Source organism: Syngnathus floridae, chromosome 11 (assembly GCF_059516105.1).
Source record: "Syngnathus floridae isolate MCC-2025c chromosome 11, RoL_Sflo_1.0, whole genome shotgun sequence".
Classification (NCBI taxonomy): Eukaryota; Metazoa; Chordata; class Actinopteri; order Syngnathiformes; family Syngnathidae; genus Syngnathus; species Syngnathus floridae.
In genome coordinates this window covers 3,356,583-3,381,113 of record NC_142423.1, presented here as the reverse complement: position 1 = coordinate 3,381,113, position 24,531 = coordinate 3,356,583, and the positions used below count along the sequence as shown (strand labels likewise).

The 24,531-nt window shown below is 44.6% G+C and overlaps 2 protein-coding genes across 14 annotated transcripts in view; both read left to right on the top strand.

The window, feature by feature from the left end:
• eif4g3a (eukaryotic translation initiation factor 4 gamma, 3a) overlaps positions 1-18,223 on the top strand; it is a 34,009-nt gene extending 15,786 nt beyond the window's left edge. For 6 of the 10 annotated variants that reach the window (XM_088388707.1, XM_088388715.1, XM_088388714.1 and 3 more), the window contains 28 exons: positions 168-279; positions 392-552; positions 722-856; positions 1,237-1,399; positions 1,646-2,392; positions 2,554-2,642; positions 3,201-3,480; positions 5,278-5,411; positions 6,490-6,609; positions 6,811-6,966; positions 7,045-7,242; positions 7,408-7,554; positions 9,999-10,235; positions 10,362-10,466; positions 10,562-10,700; positions 11,076-11,188; positions 11,589-11,679; positions 11,858-11,978; positions 12,056-12,300; positions 12,371-12,468; positions 12,546-12,718; positions 12,806-12,931; positions 13,011-13,092; positions 13,281-13,379; positions 13,463-13,609; positions 13,896-13,977; positions 14,083-14,229; positions 16,627-18,223. In XM_088388707.1, the coding sequence (XP_088244833.1) occupies positions 168-279; positions 392-552; positions 722-856; positions 1,237-1,399; positions 1,646-2,392; positions 2,554-2,642; positions 3,201-3,480; positions 5,278-5,411; positions 6,490-6,609; positions 6,811-6,966; positions 7,045-7,242; positions 7,408-7,554; positions 9,999-10,235; positions 10,362-10,466; positions 10,562-10,700; positions 11,076-11,188; positions 11,589-11,679; positions 11,858-11,978; positions 12,056-12,300; positions 12,371-12,468; positions 12,546-12,718; positions 12,806-12,931; positions 13,011-13,092; positions 13,281-13,379; positions 13,463-13,609; positions 13,896-13,977; positions 14,083-14,229; positions 16,627-16,808 (4,629 nt within the window). In that variant the 3' untranslated portion in view covers positions 16,809-18,223. The remainder of the gene's footprint in view (positions 1-167; positions 280-391; positions 553-721; positions 857-1,236; positions 1,400-1,645; positions 2,393-2,553; positions 2,643-3,200; positions 3,481-5,277; positions 5,412-6,489; positions 6,610-6,810; positions 6,967-7,044; positions 7,243-7,407; positions 7,555-9,998; positions 10,236-10,361; positions 10,467-10,561; positions 10,701-11,075; positions 11,189-11,588; positions 11,680-11,857; positions 11,979-12,055; positions 12,301-12,370; positions 12,469-12,545; positions 12,719-12,805; positions 12,932-13,010; positions 13,093-13,280; positions 13,380-13,462; positions 13,610-13,895; positions 13,978-14,082; positions 14,230-16,626) is intronic. The other 4 variants (XM_088388716.1, XM_088388708.1, XM_088388710.1 and 1 more) reach the window with 4 other exon arrangements.
• Positions 18,224-18,786: 563 nt separating this feature from the next.
• hp1bp3 (heterochromatin protein 1, binding protein 3) lies at positions 18,787-24,287 on the top strand. Of its 4 annotated transcripts, none has more exons than XM_088388729.1 (13): positions 18,787-18,942; positions 20,009-20,089; positions 20,200-20,368; positions 20,802-20,879; positions 20,987-21,143; positions 21,216-21,353; positions 21,436-21,495; positions 21,569-21,708; positions 21,963-22,053; positions 22,150-22,309; positions 22,410-22,521; positions 22,753-22,896; positions 23,049-24,287. In XM_088388729.1, exons 2-13 carry the CDS (start codon positions 20,023-20,025, stop codon positions 23,674-23,676), a joined length of 1,944 nt encoding a protein of 647 aa, XP_088244855.1. In that variant the 5' UTR covers positions 18,787-18,942; positions 20,009-20,022; the 3' UTR covers positions 23,677-24,287. The 4 variants fall into 4 exon arrangements, with proteins under 4 accessions (XP_088244855.1, XP_088244853.1, XP_088244852.1 ...); XM_088388727.1 differs by lacking the exon at positions 18,787-18,942 and having other exon boundaries at positions 23,049-23,500; positions 23,537-24,287; XM_088388726.1 differs by lacking the exon at positions 18,787-18,942 and having other exon boundaries at positions 21,572-21,708.
• The last annotated feature ends 244 nt before the right edge of the window (positions 24,288-24,531 follow it).

The following is a 24,531-nucleotide window of genomic DNA, read 5'->3' as shown; positions in this document are numbered from 1 at the left end:
AATGTTGTGACTTGTCAATGCGGTGTCGCCATGCTGATTTGCCTTTTGAGATAAAAAGTAGAAGGAAAGCTGTTTTACCAGTTTTGCTGTGAAACACACTCATCTAAATGTGCCTGAGGAGAGGAGTGCTCTTTTCTCGTTCTATTGACGTCTTTGTCTCTCTGCAGTATCGTCACAGCACTGCCTATGTGGCGCCTCCTCAGCAGTATTCTGTCCAGCCCTCGGGATCTGGCACCTTCTATCCAGGTCCAGGACCAGGGGAGTACCCATCCCCCTATCGTGAGTTTTTCCCAAATTCAAAAGACTCACACACCATAAAAAACACCACCAATTGTGACCATTGCTTTTGAATGTAGTCATACTGAAACCACCCCCTTCACCCCATCCCAAGATCCCCTCAGGTACCACCCACCTGTGTCACCTTCTGTCCCAGCCCCCGTGCCCACAGCCGGCCCGCCGTACTACCCGGGGCAGACAGTGTACTCGGCGTCGCCGCCTATCATAGTGCCTACACCACAGCAACCTCCACCAGCCAAGCGCGAGAAAAAAACAGTGAGCACCTTAGTAGTTCATTCAGGATTTGTAATATAAATGTATTTTAACTATGACTTTACGACTGCGTTAGTGGTAGAGCACTGTACAAATGTGTGTTACGAGAAGCCTTCAGCAGCAGTTGTTGGACATGTGCGCTTTACTGAGATGTGCTCTTTTTGTGCCATTGTCCTCCCAGATTCGTATCCGCGACCCCAATCGGGGTGGAAGGGACATCACCGAGGAGATCATGGCAGGGGGGTCAGGGAGCAGGAACTCAACGCCCCCTGCCGGCCCTCCTTCCTCCACTCCTACCCCCCCTCAGGTAGGCTCATCGTACTATCGCTTTAAGAGCAGGCCAGCTCTAAATGCTGATGTGGCGGCTTTTTGTCCTCCCTGTGTGTTAACAGTGTGTCTTTCCTCTCCCTCTGTCTTTGTTTGATTTTGTTTGTTTTGATTTTGGGCATGTATCCGCGTCCTTTGTGCTGTAATTGCTGTCACATTAAACTTCCTCCCGTTGCTCCGTTTGTCTTATTACACACCACACCTCACGTGGATTCATTGTTTCTGCTTAATTCCGCTTTGTACTTTTTTGTTGTCTAATGCTGTCTGGCCATCTCTGTGGCTTCTGTTGATTTGTGTGCTGCTCAGTTCTCCTGGACCCACCCTGATTATTATCCTCACGTTTTCTACCTCAAACCGCAGCAGCCGCTGAGCAGCAGGCAGACTCCGGAGCTGCGGTCGCCTTCGCAGCTTCCCCAGCCTCAGCATGGCTCTTCTGAAGACTTTACGCCAGAGCCCTCGGCGTCCCCGCAGCAGCCGCAACAAGGGGTGACAACTGGCGCCCAAGAAGCCAAACCAGGGCCAGGTGGGCTTCAATACATACATTCTGTTTTGGGATTGACCAACTCGGAAACACTTGTGATCCCATTGAAAATAAAAATATACTAGTCCCCAAAAATTTGGAAAACTCGGCTTTCTGATAAAATTTCAAAATAAATCTAAACGCGCCTAAGCGTCTGCTCTGGTAAATGCATGAAATGAAACTTTGTCCCTTAATGATATCACTATTTTTTTTGCTAACATTTGTGACCTGTGCTTTTGCTCCTTACAGGTGTGTCACCAAAATTGGAACCACTTGTCCAAAAGTCTTCCCCAACTGGCCTCCTGCAGCCGGAAGCTCCATTGGAGGGACTGGAAGCCAGCCCTCCTGCATCGGAACCCTCTTCCATTGAACCCGAGCTTGCCTTCCCTGCCGCTCAGCCCACCCTCGGGGTCCTGCCGCCCACGGCTGTCGACACTGGTGACCAGCCACCCTCGACTGCTTCATTCTGCTCTGGCGGGGAGCATCAATATTCTTCGACGGCGCCTTGTATTCCCACCGCTGACAACACACTTTCGGATGCCCACTCTCGGACTCCGACTGTCTCACTGTCATCGATTTCCAAGGCTGTGAATGGTGTCGCGGATCCTGACACCGATGCGGATGTGCCGTCCCCTGAGATGCCTTTGGCGTCCCCATCTGGAGCAAATCCTCTTGTTGCTTCTCCCTCTTTTCAAGAGACCTCCTCTTTGGAAATCTCACCCTCTGACGTCAGACCAGAGGTGCCCGTCGCTACTGAGCTGGCTCCCATGACGTCTTTGGCGATGGTCACCCTGACCTCCAGCCCTGTCACAACTTTGCATGTCTCGGTCCCCCCCGGCCTTCCCCCTCTTGTGCAGGCCACAGCAGAGAGTGATGAGCCCAAGCAGCCCTTGGAGAGAAAGGACCTTGTCACCGGGGTGGGGGCAGAGGCCACTGGAGTCGTTACTGAAGCAGAGCCCCAGCATAATTCATTCACTCGGAAGAGCCCCACTACAGGTACATGAACACAATGGAAACAGCTTACTTATAAACTTTCACTCTATACAGTATATTTGAGAAATAATTCTGATTTTAAATTGTAGTCATTCGAAGTAATTGGAGTACCAAAGAAACTCCTGAAGGTGTAAAAAGCTCTAAAGTGTAGCTTTTATTTGCAGTAAATCAGGCTTCAGCTGCTACACCAAAGACCTGGAGAAAACCAAATGAATTGATTCACGCCAGAGAAACACCTCTGAAGGAGAATGAGGTAAGAGAAGGAAGATGCTTGGACATTTTTCACATTGATGTACACTTTTTCTTTTTTTTTTTTTTTAAATGAAAGCCACTGAAAAATGTCAGCGTATCAAAGAAGCATGACACTTGGAAAGAGAGTGCGAAGAACAGAAAGCCACAATAAATCATGTGGAAAATGTTTCTTAGTGTGCTGCAGGAAAGCGCTTAGACGTGACTTTTGGGTCAAGCAAGGTGTTATCCATCATCCTCGCTGCTCGTTCAGCACACTGTTTGTAAATTCAGCTTCTTTCATTTTCTGCCTTCATTGATGGACAACCACACCCCTACTATTTCATAGACTTTTTCATGGCTTGTTCGAGTTTGACGTCGTTGACAAAGCTTCAAACCAGTATTATATTGGATATATATATATATATATATATATATATATATATATATATATATATATATATATATATATATATATATATATATATATATATATATATAAATAAATGACCAGTCGCTGGGAATATATAATGCCAGTATGGATGTAAACTGAGGACCCTGCGTATGTAAACTCTTGCTGCAGGACAAGCCTCGGCTCGTTGACCCTGCTGCTGCGGATCCGGCGTTGCAGTCGACACTGCTTGGAGGCTCCGGGTCATTGCTCTTTGCCTCTGCTGACGTCCCAGCTCCTGCCAGCAGCCCCGAGGCCAACAGAAGGCTGGCTGTACCAGAGGAGAACGGGGATGCCGAGCTGGAGCCTTTAAGGAACGGGGCGGGCCATACCTCTGAAAATGAGACCAACGACAGTGGCGCGTCGCCTAGGGACAAACACAACTCCATTGGGGCCTCGCAGGACATAGAAGGTGAGAGAAACTCCACTCAAGACTAGTGTTGCAAAATTCTAGAAGTTAACCAAAGTATATGGGAATTTGGAAAATAATATATATACACTGCTCAAAAAAATTAAAGGAACAGTTTTTTATCAGGGTATGGCATGAATTCAGTTAGACTTTTCTGATAAGGTTTTGGTCAGGTAGGTGGCAGAGGGGGTTGTTAATCAGTTTCAGCTGCATTGGTGTTGATGGAATTAACTACAGGTGCACGAGAGGGGCAACAATGAGATGGTCCCCAAAACAGGACTGATTTTTGCAGGTGGAGGCCATTTCAAGTTCCTCCCCCTCTTGATCTTTTTTAACTGTTCTTCCACAAGTGTTGGCTTTAGCTAGAGTCATTATCACGACTGGGAGCATGAGGCGATTTCTTAACCCTCCTGAAGTTGCGCAGATTGTCCAACTCCTCCAGGATGGCACATCCATGCGTGCTGTTGCAAGAAGATTTGATGTGTCTCCCAGTACAATCTCCAGAGCATGGAGACAGGCAGTTACTCTAGGAGAGCTGGACAGGGCCGTAGACGGTCCTCATTCTATCAGCAGGACCAATATCTGCTGCTTTGTGCTAGGAGGAACAGGTTGAGCACTGCCCGAGCCCTACAGAATGACCTCCAGCAGGCTACTGGTGTGAATGTCTCTGCCCAAACAGTCAGAAACAGACTTCACGAGGGTGGCCTCAGGGCACGACGTCCTGTAGTGTTTCCTGTGCTCATTGCTCAGCACCGTGGAGTTCGATTGGCATTTGCCATAGAACACCAGAATGGGCAAGTTCGCCACTGGCGCCCTGTGCTTTTCACAAATGAGAACAGGTTTACCCTGAGCACCTGTGATAGACGTGAAAGGGTCTGGAGAAACCGAGGAGAGCGCTATGCTGCCTGCAACATCATTCAGCATGACCGGTTTGGTGGTGGGTCAGTGATGGTCTGGGGTTGGCATTTCCATGGAGGGACGAACAGACATCTACAGGCTAGAGAACGGCAGTCTGACTGCCATTAGGTTTCGGGGCGAAATCCTTGCACCCATGGTCAGACCCTACGCTGGTGCAGTAGGTCCTGGGTTCCTCCTGATCCACAACAATGCCCGGCCTGTTGTGGCAAGAGTATGCAGACAGTATCCGGAGGATGAAGGAATTGACACAATTGAATGGCCCTCACAATCACCTGATCTAAACCCGATAGAATACCTCTGGAACATAATCTTTCGGTCCATCATACGCTGCCAGGTTGCTCCTCAGACTTTACAGGAGCTCCCTGATGCCCTTAGACAAATCTGGGAGGACATCTCACAAGACACCATCTGTCGTCTCATTAGGAGCATGCCGCGACGTTGTCAAGCATGCATAGAAGCTCGTGGGAGCCACACAAGATATCGAAAAGAATTTTGAGTTGCAGAAATTGAATTTAGGCAAAAAGGACGAGCCTGCCATATCATTTTTTCACTTTGATTTTCGGGGTGTCTGTATACTGAGCCCTCTGTAGGCTGAAAACTTTTATTTCCATCAAAAGATGTGGCATCCTTTTGTTCCTGAGACATTAAACTGCCCATATCAGTATAGCTATCCCCCCCCCAAAAAAATTTCACCATTGAAATCTGATGTGTTTTCAAAGTGTTCCTTTAATTTTTTTGAGCAGTATATATATATATATATATATTCATGCTAGAGTATGATACCTTTTTAATTATTTTTTTTAAGTTTGAAATATTTTCAAAATCCAGCCTTCCTCTGATCTGATTTATAATGACCACCGGTCTTATTTTTTTATTTTCTAGGTGGTCCAGACCTGTCCGATCCCAGCAAGAAGCGACAGTACGACAGGAGCTACTTATTGCGTTTCCAATTCATGCCTGCTTGTGTACAGAAACCAGAGGGTCTCCCACCAATCAGCGACGTGGTGCTTGACAAGGTGAGTACCCCATTTGAAAGAAGTTGATGGCGGTTGGGTTGATTACTTTTTACCTACCATCTGGTCTTTATTTCCAGGCTTATCAAAAGCCCTTTGAGCATGGACTCTTTTTCCATGGTACCCAGTTTAAGGTTCATTAGTACGCCTTTTGTAGTAAGAAAATTCAACCCACTGGTAGGATGTTGAAAAAATGCTTTACAAACTGTTTTAGCTTTTATTTGACAACCTACAAAGTATGCTGACTTGTCTTACTAGTGCGAAAAAAATGGCATGTAATATATGGACTATAAGCTGACGCAGCGCTCAAACGGCTTTCTCTGCTGGCCACAGAATCTCTTCTATTCAGTTATATTTTTTTTATTGTTCAAAAAATCTAATAATCCAATTGCGGGATGTGGTGTGAAAGCGTGAATAGTTGCAGCAAAATCCCCCTCCGCTGTGTAAACCGCAAAGGTAGATCGCGTCAAAGAGGCTCCTGATTTTTGTATTTGAGTGTGTAATGTAGAGCGTGGGGTTCTGCTGAAATCCTGTTTTGATTAAAATCACACTGCCATTATGTCACACTTGGCAGCATTAAGAGGCCGTCCTCCACCTCTGTCAAGAGCCGCTAAACTGGCTGATGTCAAAACTCCTAGTTTTACGGAGTAACGGAGAGGTCAATGAGTTGAATAATTTTTTTTCTCCCTCTTCCCCCGCAATAGTCCCTCTTGCTTCTACGTTCCTTTCTTTCCCCCCACATCTGGTTCTCACTGGACGGCCATTTGAGCAGGGCTGTACTGTAAAAAAAATACACCAAGCAAAACAACTTAAAATGTTGCAAGGCTGTCAGTTGCAACGAGTCACCTTTAGGCCAACCTTTTCTCCAATATTGGCGGAAGATGACTGCTCCCCCTGCTGTTGAAGATTCAGCCATTTTCTATTGCGCTTATTTTAAGGTCACGGGTGAGCTGGAGCCAACTCAATTTGGCGAGTGAAGCAGGGCATTCCCTAAGCTGGACACATGTAGACAAACCACCAATCATACTTATATTCACGCTTGAGTAATTTAGACTTTTCAGTAACATGCATACCATTGCAGATGAACCAAAACAAGTTGCCTTCTCGAGCGGTGGATCCCAGGGTGATTTCCAGGGGACCAGATTTCACACCTGCCTTTGCAGACTTTGGCAGACAGATGAGCAGTGCAAGAGGTGCTATGGTGAGTCGCATAAATACCTGACAAACTCTTCTGAAGCTTCGTGACTGCTTTCATTTGATCAGGGCCCAAGTGGTCAACACAAATAAATGCCTCCCTCAATTTCTGTAGATGTGTGACTTTATCCCCATTAGGAAAAATAAAAATACATTTTGAAAATATCTAGCTCTGTTTAAATCATTCTCTTCCCCTCCTCCTGCACAGCTAATGAACATGGGCACGCGGCGGCCTCCTCCAAGGAAGATCATCATGAGCGTGCCGGTGAATGATGAAGTTAAACTGCAGAGGGCAAAGAACGCCTGGAAGCCGGGCTCCAAGCGGGAGTGTGTGGTCGAGGACCCGGAGACCTTGAGGACACAGGTAGGAAATTGGATTTTACCTCCCTTCCACAGATGGAATTGCTGCATTTTTTTTTTTGTGGGGTCTTGTCTCCTCCAGGAGCTGTTCAGGAAAGTGCGCAGCATTCTGAACAAGCTCACGCCACAGAAGTTCAGCCAGCTGATGAAGCAGGTGATGGACTTGACCATTGACACAGAAGAGCGACTGAAGGGGGTGATCGACCTCGTTTTTGAGAAAGCTATTGATGAGCCCAGCTTTTCTGTCGCCTACGGGAACATGTGCAGGTGCCTTGCCGAGGTAAAGCTACAGCTGCTATGATTAACTTATAATAACGTGATAAATTTTATAGATATATAAAGTGGCGAACATCCACCTTTGGAAAAACAAAATTGCAATTGTCTGTATTCTGGTCAGAAAATAATGCTTGCTAAACAGAAGTTGCATGCGTGCGTGTGTATACAGCTCAAAGTGGAAATTGCGGACAAGCCCAACAACACAGTCAACTTTCGTAAATTGCTGCTCCACCGCTGCCAGAAGGAGTTTGAGAAGGACAAAGTGGATGACGTGGTGTTTGAGAAGAAGCAGAAAGAGCTGGACTCTGCTGATTCGGTATGTGCCAAAAAATTTTAAGCTGGTGATTTTTCGGAGTGTGTCATAAGAAATTAGCAGTCATGGAAAATTATTCATAGAACTATTAAAGACCCAGAGACATCCCTTTTTTTTTTTTTTCAATTAGAACGGAATTTGATAGAATCTATAAAGAGAACACATTTGCCGCATTGGAAATTAAAAATGGACACCGATTACTAAGAATAAAGCTAAAATTAAATGCCAGTTTATCGATCGGGTTCCGCACACAGCCACACTGGTGGCGCCATTACTGTGACGTCACAAGTTGTGCATCCGGAGCTCAACAAACCCAAACAACATGGCAGATGATAGCGACAGCTCCATTTCTAGCGGCAATATTAGCATCATTTTATCAGATTCAGAAACCTCTTTTGACGCAGAATATGATGAATCTAGCAGTTCACTTGGGCTGAGCTGAGCACGTTTTCTGAATTGTGCCCCTCCCGTCACTCTGGTTAGGTTGGCATAGTAAAAAGTGCTCTTGGGGGCTTTAGAGTGCCGAGTTGATCTCGGCACATGAAAAAATGACCACCTGCATCGTTTAGTTTAGGTTTTATAAGCATTTTTAATTTTATTGCTTAAATCGCATTTTCTCGACGAGCTGAGCACGTTTTCTAAGATGTGCCTCTCCCGTCACTCTGGTTAGGTTGGCATAGTAAAAGGTTCTCTAGGGGGCTTTAGAGCAGTGTTTCCCAACCTTTTTTCATTCACAGCACACCTTTTCATTTAAAAAAAAATCTCGTGGCACACCGCCAACAAATATCTGTTAAGCTCCTATATTAAAATTTGTTATGTTACAATGAAAGACGTAAAGTCCTATTCCTATATATGTATGGAGAGTCGAATAATTTAATAGAAATAAATACTAAATATTCTTTAAATTGTATTCCTTTTTTTAAATAAAAGTGAGTTTTTTAAAAAGGTTTTAGACGGTGTAAGAAATAAACGATTTAAAGTGATTGTGATTAAAATAGAAGAATCAACGTGATTTTGTTTACTGTTTTAGACTAGGTCAATAAATATTGCAACGATAAGAACAAAGTCACTTTTAAAGACGCTCTGCTGTTCTGACAGCAGCTGAGTGGCTATCACAGTCGAGGTGTCTCGACTTGACTGTTTATTTTATGTATGTGAAAAATAACCAATCCAGGTTCTCCGGTTGAACCGCATGCTCTGATTTCCATTGGACCACAAACGCACCACAACCGTCATAGTGTCTGTCACTGTTAGCAAAAGCACACGGCAACACACACATAAACTGAATATGTGCCGATGCAATACAATCAGACCGACACAATATGAAATCTCAAGATTCTCCGATTCTCCACGCATGCACGATTAGCAAGTGGCTGACCAGGCCTTGCGCGAACTGACCAGTGGTTTGGCGATCCTGTTTACAATGCGCTCCGTAATTAATATTGGACAATCCCACGGCACAGCTGAACGTCTCTCACGGCACACCAGTGTGCCGCGGCACAGTGGTTGGGAAACACTGCTTTAGAGTGCCGAGGTGACCACGGCGCATGAAGAAATGACCATCTGCAGCGTTTGGTTTAGGTTTGAATCGCATTTTTAATTTTATTGCTTAAATCACATTTTCTCGACGAGCTGAGCACGTTTTCTGATTTGTGCCCCTCCCGTCACGCTTCGACATACTTTTCAAAGTCAAAGTCTCAAAGTCAAAGTCTCCTTTATTGTCAATTCCTCCGCATGTCAAGACACACAAAGAGATCGAAATTACGTTTCTCACTATCCCAGAGTGACAAGACAGAGTTCACAACGCACATACAAGTAAACAACACAAGAAAAATAAAACAAGAAGTCAACATCAATGAACAATAAGAGTGATAGCACGCTAGCAGCTCCCGATGCACACCAGAGTCCGGAAAGATGACAGTCAACCACGCCACTGTGAACACGAGCACACAGCAGGCACGCACTGTCCGGTTCGTGGATCCTATCAGGTGAACGCAACCCATCTTGTCTTCCCGCGAACGAATGTACGCCAGGAGAATGGAAGGCACGGCTGGGCGAGCTGGGTTGGCTGCAAGCCTGGCCCGACGTCTCCGCGCTGGCCCCTCTTCTCTTTTTGTTTACATTCACTGAAGCTAAACGCGAACAACTTGAAATGTCACTTCCGGCTTCTTCCCCAGTCTAGAAGGAGGCGGCTCGGTGCAGTTAAACTCGTCTGCGCGGCAAATTTAAATTATATTTTTCAGAGCAACAGCTTCCTTTTCGTTGTTTCGATCGTCAATTTATATTTATAAGCCCATAAGCTAACTAAAACTGATTTATACATATACCGGTGTCTCTGGACCTTTAATCCATCCTTTGAATTGTTTAAGGTCACGGACACCCCAAAAGCCCATCTCAATCTTGAATCCACCTACCAGTGTTTTCCTTTCTTTATCATGTCCATGTAGTCCACGGAGCGTGAGCGGCTTCAGGAGGAGTTAGAGGAGGCCAAGGATAAGGCACGTCGGCGATCCATCGGCAATATCAAGTTCATCGGGGAGCTTTTCAAGCTCAAAATGCTGACAGAGGCCATCATGCACGATTGTGTTGTCAAGCTGCTGAAAAACCATGACGAAGAGTCTCTTGAGTGCCTCTGCAGGCTTCTCACCACAATCGGAAAAGACCTCGACTTTGAAAAAGCCAAGGTGAGCCCCATGGTGAGATTTTGACGGCAAACATTTGTAAACGCGAGTGAAAAAAATGATCGGCGGAGCCACAGACGCACACCTCGCAAGTTTGAATAACCCACATTAATTTCATCCTCTCCCTAGCCTCGAATGGATCAATATTTCACTCAGATGGAAAAAATAGTGAAGGAGAAGAAGACGTCGTCTCGGATACGCTTTATGTTGCAGGATGTCATTGACCTGAGATTGGTGAGTTTTGTCAAATGCCTCCATGTGACTTTTGTCGTTTTCTAAAGTGCCATACACAATGTGACACTGCTACGTGGTCACTCCTGTTCTTGTAGCACAACTGGGTGTCCAGAAGAGCCGACCAGGGGCCCAAAACCATTGAGCAGATCCACAAGGAGGCCAAAATTGAAGAGCAGGAAGAGCAGAGAAAAGTGCACCAACAGCTGCTCTCCAAAGAGAACAAGAGACGAGGAGGTGAGGCCACCTGCATGATCGTTTTCATAGGACTCCCAGTCACATCTGCGCGTCTACAAACGTTCCAACTTTATGTCCGCATGACCGCGCAGATACGAAGTTTTACGCAGCAGCCACCGGGAAGCCTCTGCTGAGCTGCCAGCTGTTACATAGATCGTCTGCGTTTTATTACAGAAATCACTGAACGTTACCTCGTTGCCCCGTAGCGATGAATGTGACGGAAATAAAATGTGAAAGTTCATCAGATGCATTGTTCTCTGTATCAGCTCTCAGTCCTTTAATGTTTTAATGTTCAGCTTCAATTATCTAACGAAGTTACCTTACGCTCTAACCCTTTGCGCTACAATGGTGGGTGGGTCACATTTTGTTTTATAGATATGCGAGAGCAGAGAGAGGCCCGCATGCCCAGAGAAGAGACCTGGAATACCGTGCCCATGACCAAGAACAGCAGGACGATCGACCCGAATAAAATCCCAAAGATATCAAAGGTAAGCTACCGCTGCTATGTCAGGTCTGTTTGCAGAACTTTTTTAACTCCCTCATCAGAGCTTTTTTAAAAAGAATTCCCCTCATGAGTTGAACCAAGTTGGCGGTTTGCATGCTTAGAGCGACGTGTTATGATTTTAAGTCCACAGGTTAGATATTGTTATATTTGTAAAAAATACATTTTGGACAAAGTGAATTTGTCTATTTTCCTGCAGTATTTCTCACAACACACTGCACACTGGTTGGGAATCACTATGAAATGGACAGTCCCAAAAAACTATCATATGGATTAAATAGATTCTTTCCGAACTTTTAAAACTTGACCCTGATAAATCATTGACCTGTCAAATTGAAGTCTCCCTCAAGTTGGTGTCATCACACGTTTTCTAACTTTCTCTACAGCCTCAGATGGATGAGAAGATCCAGCTTGGCCCGCGGGCTCAAGTCACATGGGTGAAGGGAAGCAGCGGTGGAGCCAAGGCCAGCGACTCAGGTCTGATCTTTACAAATTGATTTTCAATATCTTCATCTCTCTCTTTCTCACTTTCTCTCTCTTTCACTTTCTCTCTCTTTCATCATGTAATGATGAAAGAGGTCTAATGTCTGATGTTGCTTAGAATTTGTGAAAGCTCCCATTGATCTGGTAATTATTTTCTCCTCCCCACTTTTAGAACTGTTGAGGAGTGGCAGCAGCCTCAACCACTACTCTGTGCTGCAGTCCACACTGTCTCAACAGGCCTCGTCGGCTGCTCCACAGAACCCAGACTTTGATTCGAGGCGGACTCTCGGAAGGTGAGTTAAAATGATCATTAGTTTCAGCTATGGTTGATTGTGCTTATCCCACAAAAATATTTTCTGTTCATTTCCAGCAATCGTAGCAGTGTGACACGGGAGCGCAGTGAGAAGTCACAGGTCCAAACAGCGCCACCGTTGTCGTCGTCGCCGAGGCGCACGTCTTTCAACCGGGGTGACAGTTCTAAGAATCTGCAAGACAGCCATCCACTGGAGGAGACGCGGAGGGAGCGGGAGAACGAGGCAGCAGAGCCCCGCAGAAAAAGTGTCACTGAGGACAAACCAGAGCCAGAACCAGAGCGTAGCAAGACCAGAGAGCCTGGTAAGCAATGTCAATCAGATCACAAAAAAGAACACCTCAGACTCATAGTTGTTTTACGATACCTTGACAGTCAAACCGGAGCCAGAAAGGCTTGTCCTGTCTGAGGAAGACATGGAGTTTAAGTCCAAGTCCATCATTGATGAGTTCCTCCACATTAATGATTACAAGGTACTGACACTCACTGGACGTTTAATCCATCATCTTCTTTAAGTAGTCCATTGAGTTGGCCATTGCGGTATCTGCAGGAGGCCGTTCAGTGTGTGGACGAGCTGGTTTCGGCCCCCCAGCTGCACATCTTCGTGCGTGTCGGAGTGGAGTCGACGCTGGAGCGCAGTCAAATCACACGGGACCACATGGGCCTGCTCTTCTTGCGGCTGGTTCAGCAGGGAGTTCTGCCAAAAGACCAGTTCTACAAAGGGTATCCCATGCACACTGAGCAGGCACAGCCTTTGAATCAAATTCGGTACCGACCAGCCAGCGTGAATAAACACACATGCCTACACAGGTTCGCGGAAATACTGGAGCAGGCGGACGATATGGTTATCGACATTCCTCATATCTGGCTGTACCTGGCCCAGCTGCTAAGCCCCGTGCTGAAGGACGGAGACTTCTCTATGAGAGAGCACTTCAGGTAGCCAGTGTGCCCGCTGCCTCCCTTGCGGCTTGGATGTGTAGACTCATTAGTTTGATAATGCCGTTTGTGTTCACAGTGAATTGAGCAAACCCTTGTTAGCTGTGGGAAGAGCAGGAATCCTCATATCTGAAGTACTGCACATATTATGCAAACATATGGTAAGCGACACGTTGATCTGCTGTCTAAACATGCTTGATTGCGCATGTGGACGAAGACAGACGCCGCAGATGTCAGTGGTGTCTGTTACAATGAAAATTAATCACCTTGTACTATTGTTCACCTGTATTTCCATTTTTCCTTTTTGTTAATTAATTGATGGATTTATGCACACCGGTTATCTCCTCAGAGCCATACAGCTGTGGGTTCTCTGTGGAGGGAATCTGACCTCAGATGGCCTGATTTCCTGCCAGAGGGAGAGGATGTCCAGGCCTTTATCTCACAACAGGTACCCCGAGCCGCTTCTACGTCCACCAACAAGCTGCGGTCCACAGAATTATCTTTGATTTATCTTTTACCTCTCGCACGCAGAGGCTGGAGTTCACCCAGTTGGATGCTGCGCAACCCGAAGCTGCTCTCTTCAAACAGACCTTGTCTCCTGAGGAGCTGAGCCAGCAGCTGGATAGGCTCCTGCTGGAGGACAAGGCCAGCGACGAGCAGATCTTTGACTGGGTGGAGGTACTGAGGGGCGCTCACTGCGTTCTCAAAGGAAGCAACTCGCAAATACTTGAAATTTGTTACTGTTGATTTTATGTACAGTGATCCCTCGCCACTTCAACAGATAGATTATTTGTAGTCAATAAAACAATATATGTACTATTTCGGTCATTTCCCACAACACACCTATTCATCTCTCACAGCACACTAATGCGCTGTGGCACAATGTTTGTGAATGTCTTATTTACATTAATGAAGTAGTTCTTTTGTGTTTTAAGTATTCTTGCTTTACGTATCTGCCACTTAGGCAAACCTGGACGAAACGCAGATGAGCTCGTCACCCTTCCTGAGGGCACTGATGACGGCCGTGTGCAAGGCAGCGGTGAAAGGTAAGCCACGTCCGTTTTGTCTTTGCCAGTCATAGATGAGGAGGGGGGGACTCACTCACTCACTCAACTGCTTCCTTTCTTCCTTCCTCCTTGCTTCGTCGGCAGACATTGGCACCAACTGTCAAGTAGACAAAGCCATCATCCAGAGGAGGTTGCCCGTATTACTCAAGTACTTTAACTCAGACACTGAGCGACAGCTGCAAGCACTTTATGCACTTCAGACGCTGATAGTCTCTCTCGATCAGCCTCCCAGTAAGTACTCCTTCATTACTTGAGATGCTGCAAGTGTCCGCCGAGCAGGTTCTCTAAACCAGTAAATATGTTGCATTTGGAGGATGTACCGTATTTTCCGGACTATAAGTCGCTCCGGAGTATAAGTCGCACCAGCCATAAAATGCCCCAAAAAGTGAAAAAAAAGATATATAAGTCGATCCGGAGTATAAGTCGCATTTTGGGGGCAATTTATTCGACAAAATCCCACACCAAAAACAGTCATGAACGAGCAACAACAGGCTAAACGATAGCAACAACAGGCTAAACGATAGGTATGCTAACGTGACAAACACAAACAAAGAGCTGAGAACGGGCCTGACGTAACATATAGAGTGATTAAGGACAACTATTACATAAATAACATGTTTATAAAACCATCAGTGTCAGTCCAATTCATTAAATAGCAACAACAGGCTAAACGATAGGTATGCTAACGTGACAAATTCAAACAAAGAGCTGAGAACGGGCCTGACGTAACATATAGAGTGATTAAGGACAACTATTACATGAATAACATGTTTATAAAACCATCGGTGTCACTCCAATTCATTAAATAGCAACAACAGGCTAAACGATAGGTATGCTAACGTGACAAACTCAAACAAAGAGCTGAGAACGGGCCTGACGTAACATATAGAGTGATTAAGGACAACTATTACATGAATAACATGTTTATAAAACCATCGATGTCACTCCAATTCATTAAATAGCAACAACAGGCTAAACGATAGGTGTGCTAACGTGACAAACACAAACAAAGAGCTGAGAACGGGCCTGACGTAACATATAGAGTGATTAAGGACAACTATTACATGAATAACATGTTTATAAAACCATCGGTGTCACTTCAATTCATTAAATCCATCGATCGTTCTTTGTCAACAATGGGTGCGCACGGCTGAGGACGCTTGCATTTCAAAATATTCCACATATTCCACAGGCTCATATAACGATAGATAAACTATATTTCAAATAACTATAATACAAGCCAATAATATTATCAAACCATCCGTGCATTTTAATTCCATTAAATCCATCGATCAAATTCCTCGTCCTTTGTCAACATCGCCGCGCGTGCGCCCTGACGTCAGCCTCGTCTTTATTCCACAGATCTACTATATAACTATATTGTAGCGTTAACAAAGTACAAGGATACACGTGGGTTTGGTAAACGGCTCTTTATTAAACAAAACAAACTTCCAAGCGTGTGGCGGCGTGGACTTCCAGACAGACCGGGCGTGCGTAATGGCCATGTCCGAGCCCCGCGCACCGTTCGCGGACAACCACTCGGCCGAGCGCCGGCCCCCGACTCAGTAGAGTCGGACCGGGCGTGCGTAAAAGCCATAATAGTTTTTCAAACCTTCTATGTCACTCCAAATCCTTAATTCCTTCAAACTCTTTGTCCTCCGTGTCACTTAGAAATGATCACCGCTAATGATGTCCTTGTGTGGGCACGTTTGTATGTAAACAACCGCCGCGCCGCGCTACTGACGTCACTTGAAATAGTAATCCATTGGTACATCACGGTTCTCCAAACTTTCTTTCTGCTGCTCGATTACTGTTTTCAGCTGCATATTTTACAACTTGAAGTTTGGAACGTGCAAAATATGAGTTTCTTTTTGGTGCCATTTTTCTTAAGCCCACCCAGTTGATGAGTCACGGCCAACGGTGAAATTTAGAGCGCCCTCATCCAGTTTCGTCTGAAAATATAATTTTTTTTGGTTGTTTTATCAAAGTCAAAGTCTGCTTTATCGTTGATTTTTTTTTTTTTTTTTTTTATATACTAAGACACGCAAAGAGATTGAAATTACGTTTCCACTATCCCTTGGTGAGATAGTACACATGTGCATACAAGCAACACAAAAAAAACAAGAAGGCACAAACAATGAATAAATAAGAGTGTTGAATAAATGATAAATAAACAAATAATAATAAATATAATAGGAGCAAAAATGGAGCAAGTGTACATACAGCAGACAGTGGACTTGGATATGGTGCTTTAAAGTGTTAATTGCTTTATTTGATGTTTTCTCTATTTTTTATGTTTTGAATATGTTCAAGATAAAGATATAAAAGCATGTGAAGTGATCAACTATACTAAAAATAACATGGGAAGTGGTCAACTATACTTGTAAGTGATGTCTTAATGATCAAGTAAAAATTTGTGAAAAAAAACATATATAAGTCGCTCCTGAGTATAAGTCGCCCCCCCACCCAAACTATGAAAAAAAACGCGACTTATAGTCCGGAAATTACGGTAAGCACTGCCGGTTAATGATTGGATCCTTATTAACCAATCACCATTCAAGTACTGAAGCTTTCTAGCAGTATGTCACAGTTTAAAGAAGCACAAGCTCATTGTGACCAATCTGCCAGACCTACTGCGGATGTTCTTCGATTGCCTCTATGATGAGGACGTCATCTCGGAGGAGGCGTTCAACAAGTGGGAGACCAGCAAAGACCCCGCAGAGCAGGAGGGCAAAGGCGTGGCCCTTAAGTCGGTGACGGCCTTCTTCACGTGGCTGCAGGAGGCCGAGGAAGAGTCAGAGGACAATTGAGGAGACGTGCATGGCCCCGCTCGACAAAATGTTGAACGTGACCCGTTCATGTTCGCTGGAATTCCTTTTTCTGCGGTACGGTTTGGAAACATGCCGCCTTTTTCAGTTTGAATTCCAATGACTGAAGCACTAAATACATGTATTATATATAGAAAATATTTTTGTTTTAAATTTTAACTTACTTTTTTTGTTACTTTTTAATAAGAGACTTAAAAAAAGAAGCAGCAGCATAGATTCTGGACTCTTTAATTTATTATTTTTTTAAGGACTGCAAATATGGAAGCAAGAACCCGAAGCAGCAGAAATAATAATATTAAATAAGAATGATAACAAAATATTAATTTTGACAAAGGAATAAATCATTGATTTGGGGTTGAAAAGAAGCCAAGCTTGCGGTTAAAATAATGCCCCCCAAAACCTCCCTCGGCCTCTGCTTGTACAGTTGACGTCGGCGCGACGGAAAACGGACAATCGCAGATGAACAAAGTGGACCCGGAACCATAAAATGCCAGGAAGGACGATGGAGGAACTAAGGGGAAGCGAAGCGCTCATGACAAAAATGCTTGTAATACTTCAGCCCCACCCAGCTCAATGAAAGCTTGTAAATACATTAAAGATGGAGAGAAAAAAAGTGTTTTGAAACTTGCAGATGATTCTGTATGTGTCTGTCTTCTCAAACATCCTCCTTTTCCTATTTGATGCTGAGACACCCTCAAAACTCAAATATCCATGTCATCCATTGAACTGCTATGATTATGCTCTTAAGGAATATTTTTCCGACGACTTAATCGCCTATGAGTTCCCTTAAAACATACCGCTTTGTGAGTGTCCTCAGTGTAGTGCTGCATACTTGCAGCAGTTTGGTGTATGAAAGAAACAAACACCAGGAGGGTTAATGTTATCACAAATTTGATCATGATGTGATAATTGACTTTTAATGTCGCCTTGATGCATTCACCTGCTTTGTGAGCATGGAAATGTGTTATTCTGCAGTATTTTCAGTTGTCTTAATTTTTTTCTTTTAAGTGCTTGCGCAAAAGTGTGTCAATGCAGGTTTGAAGAAGCACCTTAAATTCATTTGCTGGGATGATTAACCCGTTTGTTTATTGTGTTCTAAAGTCACATCTTGACTGTCCCTTTTCTTCAACTCTAGTTCTCTTTTGCCCGCCAAGAAGTCACATTATCACAGTTGTTTGATAATTTCGATTGTTTTCCCCTTAACCTTATTTTAATGTTCATATATTTATATTTGGGTTTTTTTCTTTTAGAAAATATAATGTAATGTAAATTAGATATTAGGGCGATTGCTTTATTGTAAAGAAAATTTACTAAATTTAAAATCTTAATTTGATTAGATTTTACTCAATTTTAGACCAAATGAATACATTATAAGAATAAATTATTCAACACGTTCATTTTAGCTTATTTTTTTATCTATGAGTGATCTGGCAAGTCCGTCCATTTTTTTTTTAAATCAAATGAATTCCCAAAACATTATTCAACCTCTGATGCAAATGATGGTGCATTTTATTTTCCATGTCACTTGGAGGATTAAAAGAACTGTATAAAATCAATACAAAATACAGAATAAAACAAGTGCAACTGCGAAGTACCACAATTACAAATATGAACGACATAATCGTATACTTTCGCGGACCCCTAAACAACTTTACGCTTTTGGACCACAACTCCCATGAACCATAGGCGCAGTTCCTCTCGATACACGTTCATGTTTGTAGCCGGCAAGCCTCATGATTGATTTGCCATGGTAAATAAGAGTTGCATTTAATTACGGGGTGTCCTAAAAATAGTCTTATTTTAATACACACGGGGATCAATTTAAACAATAATATCGAACTAAAGCCTATTTTGTTCCCATAAATTTCAATTGACCATGACGTGAACTTGAAATTTGTGGATAAATTCGATTAGGTAGTTCTAATAAAACAAAGACCGAGGTGAAGGAAATGGTGGGAGAGTCGACTTCCCGGCGGTCCGCCATGACAGTCGAGGCGCCTTGACGTCACACAGCACTCTAGTGGGGCGGGGCCCGTAAACAGAGGAATCGAAATAAAGGCTCGAACACTCATTTTTAACTCGCGAATATCTCCAGTTTTTCCCCATAAAGTCAAAGGTAAGTTTACGTTGCAGTTTCAGAGGAGCTCGGAATGCCGTACGTGGGAATTGTTGCAGGCCTGGGCGAGTTCTTGCAATGCTCCCGCGACGCCATCACCACCACCGCTCTATATGTGTGTCGATACTGTGTGTGCGTGTAACATTAACCAGAGGACAAAATGGCGAAATTGGCGACTTTTCTTCTGCCGACATTGGTCAGGAGTTCTAAGAGAGCAACCGATTCGAAATGCTTTGTCGACCCCCGGGGGAGTTCGTGTATTTGACAGTTTTATTCTCTTAAACGGCGTGGGGCCTCTGCGAATTGGAGTAAAATTTGCCTGTTTGAATCCTTTCACAGTGATGGGCCCTGAACTACACCCCCCGCCCCCCAATTCATTTTTTCTCCACATCCAGTAGTGTGAATTTGGTGTTATTCATTTCATTATTTTATTATTTTGGTTTTCGGTTTTGTTGGTTTTTGATTGATTGAAACCATTTCAACTTTCCTGCCACCGTATGCATATCGTTCTGGACATCAGGGTAGATATTTATTAGTACGTTACCGAGTTTCCCTAAATTGCATATTGAAAAAACCATGTACCTAGTAAAAGCAAGAATCCAGAATCGAACCCTGGACCACTGTACTGTGGGGCGGACGTGTTCACCAGTAGGCACCGCGCCACACTTGTGATTGCCTAGTTTAGTTTTTTTCTTTTAAATCACACATTTGTTGGTAATAAACAGCAATTGGGAAAACGTGACTAATACACTATGCAAAATAAAATTGTCTGATACACTATTGGAATAATAGAATTATTGATCATAAAATTACCTGATAGTGAAGGCCCTGCATAACAGACGACTTTGAAAGAATAGGGGTCGAGTATTGTACCTTTTTTCACATTTGTTGAGGAGTTCACACTAGGGCTGTCACAAACTAATCTTTTTAGAAGCGAGGATTGGTCAAAATAAAAGTTTGGTAGTCATGCATAAGATGTTGGATCGCCTAACCAGCTCGATGTAGCGTCCTGTATGTATGTGAAGCAGCATTGGCATTGTCTTTTGTTTTCCTAAAACATTTGCAGATCACCCTCCTGTGATGCCGATTCGCCGAGCAGCAGCAACTCCAACGCAGGAGAAACCCCCTTCGGCTGCAGTAGAGATAGGTGAGGACCACGAAGAGGATCAACTCCGAGCTTAAACATGGCTATTTATGAAGCAACATAGAGCCAAAGTAACCTTCCGTGAATTTCCTTTTTTTTTTCATGATGATCAGGGAACGAAGACACCCCCAAGGAATCTCCATCCGTTGAAGGTGATCCGCCCGTGTCCTCCGCGGAGACCACTGCCAAGAGCGAGGCAAAGGCATGCGACGCGGCTGAGAACGGCGAGAAAGCGGATGATGGGGCCTGTGACAAGTTGGATGACGGAACAGAGAAAAAAGAGTGAGTTCTCCACGAGTGCACCCAGTCACCACAACGGGGGACCTACTGCGATATTTCACTCTGATAGCTCTTTTATCTGCTCACATGGTCCATAGCTCCGCCCTGTAATGGCAGGCTGCTCGCTCCACCCTGGTGTGATGTTACATTCCCACTGTGAGGTGATTTTAGATTGCAGATCAGATGATTAGAAACAAAAGGTTTGGTTGACTCGGGGCTAAAGGGCTTTCAAGCGATTAAAATATTTAATTGCATTTTTTTGTATTGTTAACTCGTAGTTAATCTCACTTTTCTGTTTATTGTGAAAACATCTTCTGGTCTATTATTTTAGCTTTTCATGACTGTGGTAATATCTCTTCTTGTTCTTCTGAGCAAACGAGAGTGCGCTAAAGTAGCTACGACTTATTTATTAAGACAGATGTTCTCAAATTTTCAGTTTATCCGGACAGAGTGACAAATGCAAGGACTGCGTGGCTGGCCAGTGCGCAACACACTGCTATGTTCTCCTACTAAGGTGAGGATGCGATAGAGATAAGGGTGGGAACCATCACAGTGAAATATCGCTCCTTGGCTTTGATGAGCTACGACACTCAATTCTCCTCGCTGTCTCTCTACTTCCAGGCTAAAGGATGGCTACAAGTACAAGAAAGCCAAAGTCAAGAAGGTGAAAAGGACCATCCCAGTCTGGGCCAGCGTCACTGCCAGAAAGAAGCTTCCTGTTTCCAATTACGCCGGCACGCAGAACAGACTGGACCATCTCCTCATCGAAGCCATCACGGTGTGTGTGTGCGTGTGCGTTCATGCAAGTCAAGTGAAGGTTCATACATGTCAAAACCTTCTTTTTGTACAGTCACAAGGGTCTGGAGTTTCCTACCAGTCGGTCATAAAGTACATTGCCAAAAAGTGCCCCGACATGGAGCTAGACAAGAAGAAGTTTCACATCAAGAAGGCGATGAAGAGGCATCTGGAGAAGGGCACCATCAAACAGGTGAAATAGCCAAATCAAGACGCCCGTTTAAAACCTCCTTCGCTGCTCATCACAACACGTTTTTCTTCCGCTGTGCTCTTAGCTGAAGGGCAAAGGCCTCTCGGGCACTTTCGCCATCGGGAAGATGACCTCTGCGTCCAAAGTAAGTGCCTGGTCCTGCAAGAATTGATGTCACAAATGCTGATGGTGATGATGGCGAGCGGTGTGTGTCACAGAAGGCTGGCTCTAAGCAGGAGGCGCTTGGAGACGCTCTGCCGCTCATCATTACACGTCTGTGTGAGCCCAAGGAGGCTTCGTACCTGCTGATTAAGAAGTACTTGGAGCAGCACTTCCCTGGTTTTAACATCGAGAACAGGTGTGTGTGTGTGTGTGTGTTGAAGGACATTCTGCTATGTGGGTCTTAAATTGAATACATTCTTCTCCTGCCCTGTACTCAAAAGCAATTGTAGGCATTTGTTGTTTCCATTCTAATGTATATGCTGCTGTCACAATGTCAAATTGCAGATTGCTCTGTGAAAGTAAAATTCCGCCTTACTGCGTTCTGTATAACATGCTGAATCTTCTCTTGTGGAACTTTGGCTTGATGTACCGTCAATGATTCCCCCCCAGACCAGAAGTCCTGAAGTCGGCCCTGGTGAAGGCGGTGGAGCGAGGACAACTGGAGCAAATTACAGGGAAGGGAGCCTCCGGAACGTTCCAGGTAAAGTCACCTTCATTTCTACACATCTAAGTATTTTAAACCCTCATATAACTGCAAGTAATGCAAGCATTTTTAATTCAAACCATTTTATCACAGCTGAAACGTACCGGCAACCAAGTGCTCCTGAAAGGCGGCACCTTGGAGGACGCCATCTTGGCGGCCATCACGGCTATGAACGAGCCCAAGACATGCAGCACCACTACACTGCGCAAGTATTTAGTTGATGCCAACAAGGATGCCAAGGAGTACCAGCTAGGTGAGTCTGGCCCCCTCTAGAGGACATGCCTGTAAAACCGCTACATCGCCAGCCATGTTTTTGTATGACAAAAGACAAACTGAATGTGTATACTGTTAAGTGGCCAATCTGAGGAGGACCCTGACAAAATGTAAAGTCCTCGGCTGGATGGAGCAGATCACCGGGCATGGTTTCACAGGGACTTACAGGCTCTGCTTTCCGTTCTACCCAAGGTAATACTTCTTGTTCAAAAAGCTTTTTTTTTTCTTCAAAATTAAAGTATCTCAATATGAATTTATCACTGGTGTTCTGTCTACATTGACTAAATGCACAAAAAGGCCAATCCACACTTTCCATGGAAATGAATAAAATAAACATCTAGACCTCTCAACTATTAGTGCAGACTACCACTGCCCCGCTTTACTTCAGAAAAAAAGACAATTCATTCATTTGCCTGTGTTCAGCCCAACTACCCTGTATCCGGACAAGTTCAACAAGGTGTCCACCAAGCCCTCCTCCAGGTCCAGGCGGAGAGCTGCATCTGAAGAGGAGGAGTCGGAAGAGGATGAGATGGAAGACTCTGAGGACGAAGCTCCCGTGCAAAAGAAGTGCATACTCCAACTGTTCTCTTATCGATCCAATAGTTATTGTGCACCCCCAAACCTAATATCGATTACTACCTATTTATAAAACATGAGTAGAGAATGACTTTTAGTCATTTCGATGTTCAAGTCTGTGACTCGTTTTGATTTGACTGCAGGTCCACGAAGAGACCCCCTCCCAGGGTCCGCCAGCTTCCTGCTGCCAAGAAGGCCAGCACAGACAAAGGACGCCCCCTGGCCAAAACTTCTCCCGCCAAGAAAGTGGCGGCCAAGAAGGTGACTAAAGCCAAGGCATCGACTTCCAAAGCCACCACGCCTGTTAAGAGGCGAGCAGCTGCCAAGAGGCCAAAGACGCCCACTGTTAAACGCTTGAACAGACGGGGATCCAAGCGACCTGCCACCCCAGAAGAATCGCCAGAGGAAGAGGAGCCCAAGGAGAAGAAGCCTGAATTGAAAAAGGAGCCCGTGGCCCCAAAGAAGCGGGGCTCTGCAAAGAGCTCCAAGCCAGCATCACCAGCCATGCAGCCTGCTAAAAGAGGCGCTGCCAAGCGTTCAAAGCAGGAAGACCCCACGCTTGAAGAGCCAGCGGAGCCTGAAGAGCCAGCGGAGCCTGAAGAGCCAGCGGAGCCTGAAGAGCCAGCGGAGCCTGAAGAGCCAGTGGCCAAGAAGCCAGCAGGGAGAGCAAAGTCCAGGCGCTCTGGAGCTGATGCTAGCGGTAAGCCCCCTGCCAAAAAAGTAGCTCCTAGCAAGGGGTCCACCCGGAAGTCCAAGAGAGGAAAGAACTGAGCCCTGAGTCTCACCACCTCCGTTTTCATCAGTGCTCCCTTATTTGTCTTCCCCTTTCTTAATGGGGCAGTAGTTTCTTTATTTTTCTCATATCCAACATAGAAGAAGGTGGTACCATCAGTTTGCTTTTAATACGTTTGTAGAGAAGCGCACTTCAGCTCAGGCCTGACAGCCTATAAGTGAGGGCCATGTAGCTTTCTTTTTTTTTTTTTTATTTTTTTTTTTTTTTTATTTCTAAATTTACCTGGTCCGCTCCGTGTTGGCAGCTGGTTTTATTCCAGGAAGTGAAATGGTCATTTTAGTTCAGACCTTCAGCCTGTTCTAACACTGTGGTTCAAAGAAGCAGCCTGTTAAAAAATATATTATGCGTTGTTGCTCTTCTTATACGTCCAAACATCAAATGTCCCATGTTTTATTTTTATGTATATACATATGAATGTATGTGTGTGATAAAAAACTGGTTTTAATGCTTCACAGCTGTAATTCGGTGCGCAGCGCCATGTTGTGAATAAGGAAAAAGCTGCTTAGGGTAGCATCTCCACCCCCTGCATGTGTATTTTTTGTGTTGTTAAGCCTTTTTTCCAAGTAATAAAATGGCTATTTGTACATGACTTCCCCCCTTTGCCTCCCATACACCAGAACATATACAATAAGTGTTATTTTTTTCAGTGCATTAGCTGTACATGTACAGTAGTCTAATATTGTTAGTTTAGATTTTCTTACATTTTGATGTGTTGAGGGGAGCGCTCTTCGTTGCTGGTTTGAACAAAAATGAAAGAAACAGAAAATGTGTGTCAAGGCAATGTAACTATCACACTGAAAAAAGACAGTACACAATGCTGGATGAAGTTCTTT

Excerpts from the sequence above, each read along its gene's own strand:
- hp1bp3 (XM_088388729.1), top strand. The coding sequence starts at position 20,023 with ATGCCGATTCGCCGAGCAGCAGCAACTCCAACGCAGGAGAAACCCCCT. Across the intron at positions 20,369-20,801 it reads GACGGAACAGAGAAAAAAGA|TTTATCCGGACAGAGTGACA; the intron begins GTGAGTTCTCCA and ends TCAAATTTTCAG. Across the intron at positions 22,310-22,409 it reads TGCCAAGGAGTACCAGCTAG|TGGCCAATCTGAGGAGGACC; the intron begins GTGAGTCTGGCC and ends TATACTGTTAAG.